The 17,083-nt window shown below is 41.2% G+C and overlaps 1 protein-coding gene across 1 annotated transcript in view; it reads left to right on the top strand.

Moving 5' to 3' along the window:
• The first annotated feature begins 227 nt into the window (after positions 1 to 227).
• Positions 228 to 17,083, top strand: part of LOC128867853 (retinal homeobox protein Rx) — a 142,983-nt gene continuing 126,127 nt past the window's right edge. Inside the window, exons 1-2 of the mRNA XM_054109405.1 lie at positions 228 to 1,097; positions 13,820 to 13,939. Coding sequence (XP_053965380.1) covers positions 704 to 1,097; positions 13,820 to 13,939 — 514 coding nt within the window. The 5' untranslated portion in view covers positions 228 to 703. The remainder of the gene's footprint in view (positions 1,098 to 13,819; positions 13,940 to 17,083) is intronic.

Here is a 17,083-nt window from a genome sequence, read left to right as displayed (position 1 = left end):
CAGCCAGCCAGCCAGTCAACCTTGCGGTGGGCAAAACAACTCAAAAATGCTATACTTTGAATGCCATGCCAGCCTAGGCAACCTGAACGGCCGTTTTGGTCTTTGCCGTTTGTTTATTGCCACCTTTGCATTGTGGCAGCGTACTTCGTGTTCCACTCGAGCTGCGGCTACCTGGTTTTACGGTTCATCAACGCGCCACATTTGAACACTAGACGACGTAACGTCGCGTCAGTGTCAAGTTGGAATTTTACGGTTACGGAATTTTGACGGTTCGACATTCAAAACAATAGAAAAACAAAAACAAAAAGAACAACAAAAAAACGCTTGAGACGGAATTGCACACGTGATTTATTTTGTTGTACCAAATGCGTCGGGATTTAATTGGTTACTGAAATTTTTTGATAGAACAAATACTTCTGCAAAGTTTTAAAAAAGTTTTGAGTGCCCCCAAAAATTTAATTTATTTGTTGCTGTGAAAATAAAAATATAAAAAAAAATAAAATAAACAAAATAAATCCTTTCCTGTGATTTGATGTGCATTGAAAAGATGAATGCTTTTGAAGGAGCAGTGAAAAATATTTGACCTTGTCTAACGGGAATTTATGAGTGCGAGAAGCAGCTTGTGAACTTACTTAAATAACAAAAGATTTTACAAAAACAAAAAAAAAATTACCAAAAAATTAATTAAAGTAGCAAACAAAAAATGGATATAAAAACCACACCACCACCTTCGCTGATCAACTCACGCTCCACCGCCACACCACCTGTCAACGCCACCAACGCCACTGCATCAGCGCCCGCCTCGCCAACTGGCGCCGTTGTCAACTCCACGGTCGCTGCTATGAATAGTGTGGCCGCTCTTGGTGGCATGTCCAGCGTGCAGAAGCAGACTTTTCAAAATATTTTCGAAAAACTTGTTTCCAACACTGGCGACGGTGGCAAATTTCCACCGAAGCAACTGGAAAATTTTCGTCATTTGCTGGAAAATGTACGCGACTCAAAGAACCTGCAACTGATTGTGGAAAAATTCAAGAATTTGGAGCAGTTCGAACAGAATTTTCTAAGCGGCGGCAACAACAACTCCGTTATTGCAGAAGGTACTGAGAGAAGAAGGATCAAATATTTGATATTAAAGCGAATAGTAAAGGGTGGTAAGGGTGGTTAAGTTTCAAGGGCCGGTGTTGATTTTGAATAAAATACAATTTTTTAAGAAATTATTGCCATTTCTCTTTATTATGATAATACTGGTATGGCTCAATTACGTATGGCACAAAATATCGGCCAAATGGCCGCCGCGGTCTCGGCGGCACACCTCCATCCGCTGATCCAAATTTTCGAAGACGCTGAGGCATAATTGAGGTTCTATGCCGTTAATGTGCCGAATTATCTCATCCTTTAGCTCTTGAATTGTTGCTGGCTTATCGACGTATACCTTTTCTTTCAAATAACCAGAGAAAGAAGTCCAACGGTGTCAAATCACATGATCTTGGCGGCCAATTTACATCGCCGCGACGTGAGATTATTCGGCCATCAAATGTTTCGGGCAAACGAGCCATTGTTTCGTTAGCTGTGTGGCTGTGACTAGCGGCACCGTCCTGTTGAAACCACATATCGTCCACATCCATATCTTCCAATTCGAACCATAAAAAGTTCGTTATCATCTCACGATAGTGAACACTATTCACAGTAACTGCCTGACCGGCCTCATTTTGGAAAAAATACGACCCAATGATGCCGCCGGCCCATAAACCGCATCAAACAGTCACTCTTTGTAGGTGCATTGGGTTTTCGGCAATCACTCCTGGATTATCATTCGCCCAAATGCGGCAATTCTGCTTATTGACGAATCCACTGAGGCGCCTCAAAGAAAATGTGCCTCATCACTGAAGATGATTTTCTTCACGAAGTGCGCGATATGCATTTTGATTCGAACGCCCGTTTTCATAATAAGCCTGAATTACTTTAACGCGTTGGTCGATTGTGTATCTTTCCATGGCTCAAATTGAGTTAGTCTGAAATTGGAAAATGTCAAATGAAATGCAAAAGAAAACTTGAAGTTTAGATGTGGTTCACATTCAACATCGGCCCTTAAAATTTAGCCACCCTTTATAACAAAAGATAGAAATTCACGGTTAACTCTAAAGCAGCAGTGGTCAAATAAGTAACGCATTCCGACAGAGGTTATAAATAAATTTGAGAAAAACTGCATTGACAAAGTTTGCCGATGCGAAGTTGTAACTAACATTTGGTTGAGTTTCCCAATTTTTTTTTTGATACGGCACCCGTCTCAGATATTAAACAAATGTTAAAATTTTCTAAATTTAACAATACTTCCAACTCATTTTGGTGTTTTCCTAAGCCGCTCGCATTCCCTGCCATAATTCGTAGCGTGACAACCAATATGTAAATATTTTCTACTCAGACTTGATTTATTGTTCAAGTTCACTCAAGCATATTTGAAGGTTTTTATTGAATTCATCCTGCTTATTTAATTTGCTAAGTATTTGAGTTGAAAGTTCGTCGCAAGTTCGCAAGTAATGCTTTGCTATTAGGTTTATTGCTTTTTATACAGGGTCCGGCACACGAAGTGTCACCAATTGAAAAGGCCATAAATTTATATTGGAAAATTACTTTTATTCAGTTGTAAGTAAAAAATATGTAAAAATAATATACAATTAAGAGTCAAATTACTTTTGCTCGATATGACCACCTTTTGCCTTGACCATGGCCATGAGATGATCCAGAAACGAATCGTAAGCTGCCCGAATGTGACTTGAAGGCGGATAATGGTGTTTTTCAACACCTCGAGGCTGGTGAATCTTTTCGTTTGGACTTTGCTCTCCAAAATGGGAAAAAGAAAATAATCCATCGGATTCGCGTCTGGTGAGTCTGAGAGCCATAGTGCGGACGTTATGAAGATTGGAACGTTGTTATTTAGCCATTCTTGGTTCAATCGAACTTTGTGAGATGGTGTCGAGTGTTATTGAAACGTCCGAAACCGAAATGTTTGTCTGCCCATGGCTTCAAAGACACCTCCAAAATACTTTCCCGATAATATTTCGTATTTACCTTGAGGCCAGACCTGATGAAAACGAGTTTAGAGCGCGCATCTGCTCTCAAGTCTGACTTGTTGCTGCTTTGGAGTGAGATCATGCGCCTTTTGGATCTAGTATGGTTTGACTTTGAGATCATTTTCCAGTATGCGGCGGATGCTACGGTCAGATATTTTCAGGTCCTTTGCCATATGTTTGGCCCTTCGTCGGCGATTTCGCTCAAGTCGCTTCTTCACCATTTGAACCATTTCACGTGCCGTTGCACTCTTTTGATGACCACCTCCTTGACGTTTCGCGATGCTACCAGTTTCATTGTAACGAGTAATGGTGCGAAAACTTTATTTACTTTAAGGTACTCGAGCTCACGAACAATCGCCGGTTGTGATGTTCCAGCCAAATATAATGCAATCACACTGTTGCGTTTGAAATCCATTACTGATTTTCTTTTTTCGCGTTTACTCTAGGCAAAATGCTGCCACGCACTTGTAAACAATACTCTGGACTGTCATTTAGTCAACTAAACTCTAATTATTGTCAGTTAGCAATGTTCGGTGTCTGCAGTAGGTCGGACGGCTTCTCGTTACCAAATGTGATTTCCCTATTTAGGTGTAAAGCAGGGCATTCGTCCAGTATATGAATGACGGACAGGTTGGCTGAATTGAAACATGCACAGCTTGGTTTGTCGGATTTTTTTCAGGAGGTGGGAGTGTGTTCTTAAGATTTGACCTATTCAAAGGCGCACGAACTTTTTAAGTTCTTGTCTAAAGCAAACTGGTGGGTAATTTGGATTCATACCGGTGGGATTTTGATCTTTATAGTGATGGTGGTTGGCCGCAATTGCGTCGTAATTCGGCCATTCGTAAACACCAATTTTGAATGACTCGCTGGAGGGCTTCGGTCGGCATCTCGTGAATAACTTTACTAATGTTGGCTTCCAATTCCTCTTTCAAAGCTGGTCTATCCAGAAAGCATTTCGATTTTACATACCCCCACAAATGAAAGTCCAAAGATAAGGCATGTTGTGGTTGTTGTAGCAGTAACTTTACCCTATCAGTGTAGTGTAAATTACCGGACGTGTTCATCTAGCTCATCTAACGGTAAGCCCAGCAAACTTGCTGTTTCGACATGTTGGGTTCAGAGGGAGAGGGATGATTGGGTTTGATGGGGATGTGAAAAGGTGGTTAGTGTCGTGCGGGGTGCCTTCACATGCTGGAAATATGTTGGGTATGCCGGGGTCGATTCTGGATAGGTAGGAGCTTAACCTGCTACAGTATACAGAACGTAATTGTGCCAAAGTTATGCGGGACTCTCAGGGAAGTTGGAGCTCTTCGTCTGCAATGGATGGTGGTTGGACTCCGATGACGGCATTCAGGGGTCGGGAGCTTAAGAGCGGGTGGTAAGAGTCTCCCGATGAATGTCGTTAATTGTCTGTCTGTACACTGTCCGATTGTCAGTTTGTTTTGTCTTGGAGCTCGTCGGCGTGATTGAGGAGATGCCTCCAGACGTGCCTGGGAGGCGGCTCAGGCCCAAGCAGGGGACTGCAAGGATGGGACCTGCGGAAACACCCTAACAGAAACTGCTTGCTGGCTAGTTTATTATAGCATTTGGGCCTTTACAGGTAGCATTTGGGCCTCGTCGTATAGATGTTGAAGTGGGGACATCAGAAGACTTCATGTCGCTGTAGTAATGACAGTGTTTTGATAAGTCTGTAGCGTCATCCACTATGAATTACTGGTTCAAGGCGACCAGGCAGGCGCAGCATAGTTAAGAACCGGCCAGCCTATTGCCTTAAATGTCTATAGCAACATTTCTTTGTCTTTGCCCCAAGTGCTGCCGGCAAGCGGTTTGAGGACCTTCTTGCGATTTTGGACTTTTCTGGCAATAGCAGTTGTATGCGGTGTGACTTCACACGATCTTGGTGGACAATCCACTGGTCCGAGAAGAGAGATAAATTGCGCACCGAAACGACGATGCAGTAAATCCATTGTTTCACGCTTTGTATGGCAAGTAGGGCCGTCCGCCGCCTTGTTGGAACCAAGCGCCGATTTATTGCGGAGATCGCGAGCTTAAATTTCCGGCATCCGACATCAAAAAGTCGCTTATCATGGCGCGTTAGCCTTCTCAATTCACTTTTACATTGGCGTCAGCGTCGTCTTTAAAGATATCTGGGGCGCTGATTTCACCAGCCCATAGGTCGCTTCAAACGGTTGCTTTCTATGGATGTAATGGCTGTTCTTGAATGGCTTCGCGTTGCTCTTCACGCCAAGTGGAGCAATTTTGCTTATTGATGCAGCCATTCAGCCAAAAATGGTCCTCATCGCTGAAAACCATAAGTGGACCTGAGCGCGCGATGAAAATTTTTCACATAGCGTTGATTTTCGTAATACTTTTTTGGAATATTTTTAACGTTGTTGACGCCTAAATATTTCTATGATGAAATGTCAACGAATACAGAAAAAAAATTATGTATTTAGTTTGTGAATAGTCATGCAAAAAATACCTCCAATTTGATCCCCCTTTACATTCATCTTTATTAACTCCAAAGCATCAGCGCACAAAATATATATTAATTTTCGTTTTTCTGTTTCAACTGATGAGCTGTGCGTGTGCATTAGGACGGGTCGATTTAAAAATCGCTCATTGCTCTGTGAAAATCGTATTCTAGGGATCAAAATAAGAAACTTTGCCGAAGGAAGCATACCTCTAAAACGAATTCTGATGTCCCCCAATTTGGGTCGAACGAAAAATCCCACTTTGACCCATTTAGAGTGCTCCAATCGAGTCCACTAACTTTGGACGGCCGATCCACCCATGCCAGTGGCACAACCCCTGGAACTCCCCTGGAGGGTTCCCCATACAATAATTTCAAAATATCACCATTTATGGCCTTTACCTGAGAAAACAAACTAAAAAGTTCGACCCAAATTGGGGGACATCAGAATTCGTTTTAGAGGTATGGTTTCTTCGGAAAAGTTTCTTATTTTAATCCCTAGAATATGATTTTCAAAGAGAAATGGGCGATTTTTTTGCCCCCCCACAAATCGACCCGGCCTAGTGTGCATCGACTATAAAATTTAAATGGAGTTCCTTTAAATTTATTCCATTAAAACAGTCTAATTTATTATAAACTAATAAATACGCTTGACCATCCCTTTACCTCCTAATTGCCAGGCATAAGCAACGGAACTTTAAATATAAACAAATTACAACAATAATAGTGGCCATAAAATCAGGCTGATTTAATTAGAGCAAACGAGTAGTGGACACGCTCGCCAAAGCTAATGTGCAAAACTGAAAATACAAAAACAAACAAAAAACATCTACACATAAAATGCACACCGCAACCCTAATTGCAAGCAAATTACGGCCTGAAACAACAACACGAGCATTAAGAAATATCGCAAAAATTTTGTTCACAGTTATGTTGCGCTTTTCATAAACTGTAAGGAAGAGTGACAAAGTGTCCAAGTGTCCAATACTGCGACATTTTACAGGATTCGCCACCGACAACTCAAATAATGTAAAAAAGCAGTTGAGTGCCATTATGAAAAAATCCGTATCGACAGTCGACCACTCACTCGCGCACTCATTCACGGCTCTCACGCTTAGCATATGGAAGTGCTGTTAGCAAACGAAATTAGAATAGCTATAACTTTATTTTACTTTGTTGCTACCATCGGTCAGCTGCAATGTCGGCCCGTTTTATCTCACCTTCACTTATTTACCAACAATTTAGGTCAATAATTAGCAATTTAAACACGCGCCGCTCGACGTACGCAAATCCTTACGCACACATGCACATGTCCATACCTGTGCCGCCGATCAGAGCACAAAAGTCGTGCATGTCCATATCCCTGTTGAAACGCGGAGGATTCCTATTTGCAGTAGCTCAGACTAGACCATATTTACTAAGAAGTGGTCCGCACTTAGTTGCCTTACCTTAAAGTAAATAAAGTTTTTATTTATCGCACCATTATTCGTTACAATGAGACTGGTAGCATCGCGAAACGTCATGGAGGTGGTCATCAAATGACTGCAACGTTACGTGAAATGGTTCAAAAAGTGAAGTAGCGACTTGAGCGAATCCCCAATGAGGTGCCAATCAAATGGCGAAAGAACTAAAAATATCTGAGCGTAGCATCTGCCGCATACTGAAAAATGATCTCAAAGTCAAGCCTTACCAGATCCAAGAGGCGCATGATCTCACACCAAAGCAGCGACAAGTCAGACTTGAGAGAGCGAAGAATTTGCTTCGCTTGGACGAAAGCGGTCAATTTCCGAGCATTGGGTTTTCTAACTTCAAATTGAACAATTCGTAAACTCCCAAAACGATAAGGTTTATTTGACCGACTATTCATACGAGAATTTGACTTATTGATTGGGCACCAGGAGGCATCACCCTCCATAGGTAACGGTTTGGGCCACTGTAACCGCAGATGGGCGCTCTTCAAACGTTTTCATCGAGCCCGGTGTCAAGGGAAATGCAAAATATTATCGGGAAAGTACACTGGAGGTTGCTTTGAGGCCGTGAGCAGACAATCATTTTGGTGGCAGACCATGGACGTTTCAACAGGACTCGGCATCGTCTCACAAAGCTCGAGTGAACCAAGAATGGCTAAAAAAAAACGTTCCGACTTTCACAGCGTCCACACAATGGCTCTCAAATTCATCAGACGCTAATCCGATGGATTATTGCCTTAGGGCTATTTTGTAAGCAAAGCCCGAACTAAAAGGCTCACCAGTCTCGAGGTGCTGAAAAAAGTCATTGACCGCGGGTGGGTCAAAATACCTGCAAGTCACATTCCGGCAGTTTGCGATTCACTTCTGGACTGTCTCAAGGCCATAGTTAAGGCAAAAGGTGGTCATATTGAGCGAAAGTAAATTAATTATTAATTTTGTATTATTTTCATACATTTTTTACTTTGACATGAAGAAAAGTAATTTTCCAAACTAAATTTATGGCCTTTTTAATTGGTTACACTTCGAGTGCCGGACCCTACACAATCGTTTGTCTGGTTTTGTCGATACCCAAAGATTTCATCAGTTGCATATCTCAGGAGAGGTATAGTGTTTTTTTTTTTTTGTAGGCAGGCCCATCCAAACTTGATCCCTCTTTAGTATTAGTGCTAGTTTTCCTTTCGTTGTCCATCCGTGAACGCCAGATCGAAAGATCTTTTCACCGAAGCCTCGTCCATACGCGCAACTTGGCTAAATCAGCGCAGTAGTTTCATTTTCATGTGTCATCAAGCTTCCATTTTACTCGTATCTACTATACCGTCAGGACCTATTAGATTTTCATTACAGTTTCTTCGGTACGCGAATAAAACCGGTGTTCTAAATATAGAAGCTCCCAATAAAGACGGATCAAAACGGAGTAAAACCGGCTGTATGTGAAATCTTTAAAAATTCCTTTTTTATTTGAAAGGTCCCACTTATGCTATTAAGTATGGATTATGATATCGTTGAAATATCTACCGCGGCTTCGCACGGTAACAGGAGTACTAGAAATCCAATTTTCAGTTACTCCTCTGCATCGATCCGGCTGAAATTAACATTGGCTTGTGCTAAGTAGACTTTGGGGGTTCGATGGATTGCGATTCGATCTTAGGCTTGCGGCTTGAGAAAGCCTTCCACGAAAAAGTCCAGCGGGGTCGAATCGTACGATCCATTTGGCCAATGCATGTGATACGCACGAGATAAGAAGACTGTTATGAGAGGTGAATTCGCAGACCTCTCGTTCATATCCATCCATCGTTCAAATCAAAATCTTATAATTTGCAAATCTTGCTCTATCGGAAAACTTGCCAAGACGGTTTGGCATTAGTGATTGCCGACAAATTTTACAAATGCTGCAAAAATAACATTACCGGCACAGGCTACCCATATTCAATACGTCTCTGTTAGAAAACCCTATAGTACTCTCGAATCCTTCAAGTGCTCTGAGTACACCAGAAGGATCGTAATTTTTTATACTTTTGAGACTGGTAAGGTTAGGTAGTGTTGGTTGATCTATAAAAAGACCTCACTTAGACCCCTAGGGTTCATTGTGTTACCAGTGCTATGTATCTAAAGTCGAAGATATCATTTTATATAACTCATAATGCACGTCTTCCGGAGTTTTAACAAGTCGATCAGCCTTTTCTCAGCAATATCCTTCGAGGATGCACAATATGTTGATCCTAGGCAGATTTGTCGAGTCCTACTGAGAGCAGCGCAGGGGCAAAGTAGGTGCTCCAAATTAGCCCTAGCATAGGGAAATTGGAGTATTGAAGGTAATGAAAAAGCAGATGAACTGGCAAGAAGGGGATCTGCCATGAATAATCGGTGTTCACACCATTAGGTGTAGTCAGGAATACAATTTCCCTAAAATACCTCCAAATCGCGGATTATAGATGGAGCGACCAGATGAAATGCAAAATTAGCAGAATGTTAAGGCCCACCTACAACCTTAAGCAATCGTCAAAATTGATAAACATTAAACGACGGGACGCCTGTAGACTAACGGCAGTCATAACTGGCTTTTCGTCTATCGGGGAACAAGCAGCCAAAATGGGTATCCCTCACAACACATACTGTCCCAGTTGCAAACAACCGGAGAAAAAGGAAACAATCTTCCATTTCCTCTGCGAATGCCCTGCCCTGTGGAAGGACAGAATGTTAAACCTGGGCAAACCGCTGTTCGAGAGTCTCGAGCAACTGTCTGGCTTAGACGTCAACAACCTGATAAGGTTCCGGAACCGCACAGATTGGATATGACTATATGACTGCAAATAACTGGTAAACAAGTTGGTAATGAGAATGTGGCAACAAATTGGTGCGGAAGCGCTAGTCATTCTGGACGAATCACCACTTAAACCAACCAACCAACTCCTAGTATTCGCTTCGTTGCATGTGCTACACGAATCGCTCTGGACTAATCCCATTTTGGCTGTGTGATGTGGGATGAAACAGTGTCCCGTCAGTGCTCCAAGAAGTATTATAAATTTCCTAGACAGTGATAAAATAAAGTTTGCAGTTTTCTTTTTCCAAATTCTTTGCAGAATTTGTGTAATTTTGTACGAGGTTCCCATATGTTTTTATATCGACTGCGTTTCCAGCGCTAGTTCCTCATTTAGTTCCGTTTTCAGAAAGGAGAATGATGGGTATATGTCTCCATCTCGTTAAGCAAATACCTGTTTTAGGGAGCTCATAAGCTCTCTCATTTCCTTTTATTCCTTTGTGTTCTGGTATCCAAGAAATAGTGACCTGTTAAAGAATTTGCAGCCACAATAACAGAGTAGAGTTGGGCGTAACTGCCATACGGTCAGTTCTGGTTTTAAGCTCACTTTGACCATGAAACATTAAATTACAGAAAATGGATTTTCTCTGCAGGCAATATCACATTACCGAATGCATTTCCGTCATGAAAAGGCGTCTCGCAAAAACTTCCTATAATAAGCTGAAAAATTCACATGAAAGTGAATTTCTTTGTCTAAAACCTCGTTCAGTTTCAGTTGATTCGAGAAAGAAGGTCTCAACTTTGAAGAAGTTGATGGTCGTGCTGAGTTTCGCAGGGATATGAAATTTGGACATGATTGTAGAGATCATCCGAACCTGGATTATCTTCGGTCAGCAAAGTTGCTCGATTCGATTTGTCTTCGGCCTCAAAGCCAGATTTTCGATCGTTCTCTGATTGACACTATCTTCAGTTAACACTTCGTAACTGGCACCATCCGCCATTGTTTCTAGGTATTTAAAAAATTTATTAGTCTCGAAATGAGATCAGGTGTTGAAATCCATTCCAACACTTTTGCTCGTTTAGTTACTTATTATTCATTAAAAATCATGCCAGACGAAAATTCACTCACCCAAGTGATGTAAGTAATCTGAATCCATTGGTCCGAGAACGTGCTCAAATTCTTTCGAAGCTTTCTAGGCTAGCGATCTAGCGCTGCAGTACAATAGACTACATGAGACGTCGCAGTCCACTGCGAAATACTTGTATTGTGCGCTGATTGCAAGCGCATAGCCGGCTATTTTCTTTGCTATTAAAAGCGGCGTGCAGTTGATAAAAAGTTAATGGATCTTATTTGGTTTTTCTAAACTTCTCAACACATTTTGGTGTACTCATAAGAAGTGGTCCATTTTACACCAGTTGAGAGTCAATTACGAAATGTGTTGCTTAGATTGAATCCATTTAGCATTCGGATCCCAAATGTTGACTGCTTGCAGGCGTCGATTGATGGCAGTGACACAGCAACGTCTATTGGCCGCCATGTTGCTTTTTCGTGGCATGACAAGTTGCGCCTGCCTGACATGACAAATTGTCATAAAAGTGATTTTCGGCTTATGATAAAAGTGCAACAGCCAGCAACAGCTAACCAACAATTCCTGCTCGCAACGCAATTTTATCCTATTTCCATCATTTGTATGAATTTTCTGCACCACATTTGGCGGCATTCGTGTGGCGATTTGCAATGCACCGCACGAAACGTTTGGTAATTATCGTGTTTACCTCGTTAAAAACAAACATGTCGCCATTAAATGACATCCCACTTCACCCACTCCACCCACTGCCACTTAACTATTCATGCCTATGTGTGGGTCTATATCTCTGCATGTTTAATTCATTTTAGGTGGCAAAGAAATGGGCCTGATGACTCCGCACTGCGGTGGTGATGGTGGGGTACACTTTTAATGCTATTAAAAATTGCTTACTAATTTATGACAGGCTCGTGCACTTAATTGCATTCATTATTTTAATTGTGTAATTCCGATTTTTAATTTAATGGAAATTGTATTCAAGTGACTTTCACTGGCAGCCTGTGAGTTGACCAAGTTTGTATGTATGTGTGCATTTACTTAAGTGCATAGGAGCAAAGCAGCAAATGCGTTTACGCAGGTGATTGAAGTGCAAATATGGGAAACTAAGAATGCAAACCATCAATAAAACTAAAAATAAACCTGCTTACAAATGAATGTACCATTCAAGACTCTATACCAAATTGCGTTGAATGAAATCTTGATGGTTGGGTCGACCATTCAAGAAGACCTGCATTCAACACTTCTTCGTTTTCGTTTGCCTTAATATGCAGTTACCGCGGACCGAAGCGGAATGAACCGCCACATTCCCATTAGATTAGTTTAGATTTGTAGGGGGTTAGACAAGTCCAAGCACTCAGTCAGGATACCATTGTACTACACCCTGATAGATTTCTGTAGAGAGAATAGAGATAGGAAAGATAAAATGTGGGTGGTAAGACGGATAAATTAGTTTGAAGTCACTCTTCCACAAATCTCTTGGATTCAATTTGGGTCGAACGAAAAATCTCACTTTGACCCATTTAGAGTGCTCCAATTGAGTCCAAATGTATGACCGATCCCCACTAACTTTGGACGGCAGATCCACCAATGCCAGTGGCACAGCCCCTGGAACTCCCCTGGGGGGTTCCCCATACAATCATTTCAAAATATCACCATTTATGGCCTTTACATGAGAAAAGAAACTAAAAAGTTCGACCCAAATTGGGGGACATCAGAATTCGTTTTAGAGATATGGTTCCTTCCGCAAAGTTTCTTATTTTGATCCCTAGAATATGATTTTCACAGAGCAATAGGCGATTTTTTTGCCTCCCCACAAATCGACCCGGGCTAATACTCAGTATATCGCAACCCAATATCCTAAGTCTGATTCTGGAAAACGCCGGACAGCTACAGAGAAAATGCTACCGGGCTGTCCACGACCCTCGACAGCCATATGCTGATCACACGCGTTGCGATTCACAGTGATTACATGCACCAGCACTCTCAGGTCCCTACTGCTGAGTTTTAGGAGAAAGTTCGCTATTTTCCTGTTTGGTTCTTGCACAAAACACTTCGCTACTCTGCAGGAGCCCAACTCAGACCAGCGTCTACTAAGGATAGAACTCATGAAGTCGTCAATCAATAGTTGGATTGATACAGAATTAGTACCCAGGGTTGAGAGCCTAGTGGCATACTTGCCGAGCCTTCATTAGCCAATTTATCAGCTAACTCGTTCCCTGTAATACCGCAGTGTTTAGGCACCCGAATAAGACAAACTTTGTTGTGTTTTGCAACACTGTTCAGTTTTGTCTTACATTCACCGACTAACTGGCCATCTGTTCTATCGCATAGGAGTATTTAGTGTCTTCCTCTAAGTACCAGCCAAAAAATCAAGCTTAAATATAAAATAAAATCTCAATTATTAAATATCAAAGAAAATTTCGGTTTTGTGTAATTCAGAGCTAAAAAAACTAAAACTTATTTGTACTAGATATGACAGTCATGTACTAAAAGTAATATTAATTTTTTCTTGTATCTAATTTCGAGTTTTTCTAGTAGTAAATACCTTTTGCTTCATAGCCTAAAACGAGCGAAAGTAGGTCGAAAAATTGATTTTTTTATTTGATCTTGGCGGAAAAGAAGAAAAAGTATAAAAAAACAACTGGCAACTTCAAAACTGCATACCGAAAACTATGGTGGAGACCCTAATTAAAGTCCCTGGAATGAAAAGTTTCTAGAATTTTGCTAATTTTTGAATAAATTTTGAAACTTAGTCTTAGTTAGACAATGTATAGCTCATTTATAAAAAAATTATATTTTTAATAAAAAATATTACACATTAAAAACCAAAGGGAAACTCGTCAAAATATTGATGCGCTATCATTTTTCGCTTGTTTTTCCTTATAGAGGAAAGACGTTTTTGTTATAAATTCTTTGCTTGGCAGGCTTGTAACAGTTTTGTTTTTTTATATTTCATTCCTCAGATGCTGATATCTCGTTGAAGGATACCTCCAGAAAATTTGGCACCAGCGGCCAAGCATTAACTCCACGACACACTATTGATGCCATTTTGGGACTAAAGAATCGCAATGAGGGCGGCGAAGGTAAGTTTAAATTTAGTATTGCGGGAAGCCGCTGTTGAACCCGGATTTTCTTAAATTTAGCAAACAGTGAATAAAAAATTACTATAAATAATAATAATATTAATGAAGAACTGCAAAACTTGTTTCATAGTCGTATTACGGTGCGGAGGTCACTGCCATAAAAGAGGGACTTACGGTAATACAAACGAGAGTATCATCCACAAATGAAGTCTTTATATACTCGGACAGTCAGGGGGCAATAAAAGCGCTACAATCTAAAGCACACTGATGCACACAAATGACGTATCTGAATACCACAAAATACACCTTATTTGGGTGCCAGGCCACAGGAATATAGCAGGGAACTGCAAGGCATATGAACTTACTCGAACCTATACAACGCTTGATCTCCAAGTCTAGTCAATCTACTTATAGATAGGGAAACCAACAACAAGGTAAATAAAAGTTGGCAAAACCTCACAACATGCGAACTAAGCAGACAGACATGGCCGAAATGGAACAGCGGTGGATCGAAAAGCTTGTTAAGATTTAACGGAGAAGTTATTAGAAAAATGATCGGGGTACTAACTGGTCATTGTTTAATAGACAGCCACGCTGGAAGGTTAGAACTCCCGTACTTCGATTTCTGTAGAAGCTGTCTTAACGCAGAAGAAGACGAAACAGTCAGACACCTTTTATGAGAGTGTGAAAGCTTAGCTATGAGGAGGCGCACTCTTGATCCGCCAGTTTTAACCGATGTAGCGGACATAGCGCATCTAAAATTAACGAAACTTTGCTGGTTTATTAAAGCTTCCGGATGGTTTGAAAAGGAACCCAAAGGGTTAGGATAAGTTCCAGTAGTATCACAATGGACCTTCGAAAGGTCTAAGTATGTCATTGCGACAGCCACCCTACCTACCTACCTACGGTGCTAATAACGGCTCCTGTTTTGTATAGTGGATAGACTTGCATAGAGGTTAAAACATTTTTGTAGCAGCTAAACTTTATATTTCTAAAAATGGAGTAGTCATGAACCAAACACTTGCTAGGTTCGATTAGATTAAATGGCTTCTCTTTGACCAAAAGTTCACTCGGTGGCTATAGAAGCATATTGGGATGCCCAGGGAAATATTTACCTCTGTCAAAGATGACTTGTACGAGTAATCTCGTAGTTCTGGGACTGGTATTTAAAAAAGCGTTATTTCGGGATCAGCGTTCCTAATTAGTCTATCATAATTTGTCTTTCGCGTTAATTCGTGAAAATGAATTATTAAAATACATATCACTGAAAATATCCCTTCTGCAGCCATCAAAGTCACGGTTAGCAAATGGGTTACTACATCGCACAAGCGAGCTTGGCAGACTGAGAGAGGCTGCAGATGGACTAAGCTGATGTTACGTGTTATGTCCGATCGACTGTCACAAATCCTCCTGTCATTAAGCAGAAGGGAGTGCAGACGGCTGGTTGGACTGTGTGACGGACCATTTTCTGTGGGCGAAGCATATGGAGAGATGGGCATCTCCGACAGTGTACTCAGCCCAGCTTGTGAAGACGAGGATGAGACGGCGGACCACTTTCTGTGCGCCTGTCCCGCCTTCGCTCGAATCAGGTCTGAGGCTCCTTGGCACCAGATTTCTTCGGAGATCGGGTAGTTTTAAAGAAAATTTAAAGGGAATCCAAGTGTAGTACAATTAATGTCTGAGTGCTGCATTTGCTAGTTGTCTCGAAAAAAAAAAAAAAATATCACCCGTTTAACATTATGGTGACGATTTTATTTTTATATAAGTTTTTTTTTTGTTTTTGTGTTTCGCAAATCATTTTGTTTAAGTTTTGGGTTGCATTTCTAAAATATATATATAAAAGTATTAAAAATAAATAAATATTTGGCGCTTACTCCATTTTTCGGGGTTTGACCGATCTCCTTCTAAGAAAATGTGCTCATGGCAGAAATACACTCGGGGATTTGCCATTGCCTGCCAAGGGGCGATCGCTTTTGAAAAAACGTGTCTATCATTTTGGCGATGCACAGAGATTCGAACCAACGACCTCTCTGTGAATTCCGAATGGTAATCACGCACCAACCCATTCGGCTACGGCGTATTGCCAATTACAATAGGATAGGGTGACCAGATAAGAACGAAAAAAAAAAATTAAATAAAAAAAAAAATTTAAAGCAACAACGAGGTAAGAATCAAATTGATTATAGCTTTATTTTGAAGATATTTATGAAATAACACATGATTCAAATACCCAGCTCGGTTTTCCTAACAGGGTTTCCATAACAGGGCTTCAAACGGTCGGTTTAACTTTTGTGCTGAGTTATTCCAGCAAAAACATCTCGAATTTTGGCCTCATGGGGCCCAAAGTGGGTGGGTTGTTTGCCTAGACTAAAAACTTGACTTGGCCCCATAGAAAATAATTCAGGAATGTGAAGTCGCATGATCGTGGCGGTGAATTGAGTTCATCAAGGTGACCCTATCATTAAATTCCCCCTATGATCAGAAAGTACCGGGAATGTTTAAATAAAACAAAACAGAATTAAGTTCCAGGCAAATTTATTTTATCTCCTTCAAAATATGACCCGTCTGAAGCAACACACATGTGCCAACGTTTGACCCAATCCTCCATGCACTCCTGGTGGGCCGACGAAGGGATGGCCTTCAGCTCCTTCGTCGCATTCTCTTTGAGCTCCTCTATCGACTGAAATATCCTTCCACGAAGTGGTAACTTCAACTTGGGAAACAAAAAGGAGTCGCACGGGACCATATCAGATGAATACGGCGCCTGCACGATGGTATTTACTTGGTGTTTGGTCAAATAATCCAGCACAATTTGGACTCGGTGCGATGACGCATTATCATCTTGCAAAATCCAAGAATTTTTTGCCCACATTTTCGGCCGTTTGCGACGTACAGTATCTCTAAAACGCTTCAAAACGGATAAATAATGGAGGATGCTCATGGTGCACTACGCCTTGGCAATCGAAGAAACCTGTCAACATCACCTTCCCGGTACTTTTTTAACATAGGGTATATCGACGTGTCGGGCGGCCGCCGTAGCGGAATGGGTTGGTGCGTGATTACCATTCGGAATTCACAGAGAGATCGTTGGTTCCAATCTCGGTGAAAGCAAAATTAATAAAAACATTTTTCTAATAGCGATCG

Source organism: Anastrepha ludens, chromosome 6, assembly GCF_028408465.1.
Source record: "Anastrepha ludens isolate Willacy chromosome 6, idAnaLude1.1, whole genome shotgun sequence".
NCBI classification, from domain to species: domain Eukaryota; kingdom Metazoa; phylum Arthropoda; class Insecta; order Diptera; family Tephritidae; genus Anastrepha; species Anastrepha ludens.
Note: the sequence above shows the minus strand (reverse complement) of the source record. Positions and strands in the feature narration are given on the sequence as shown.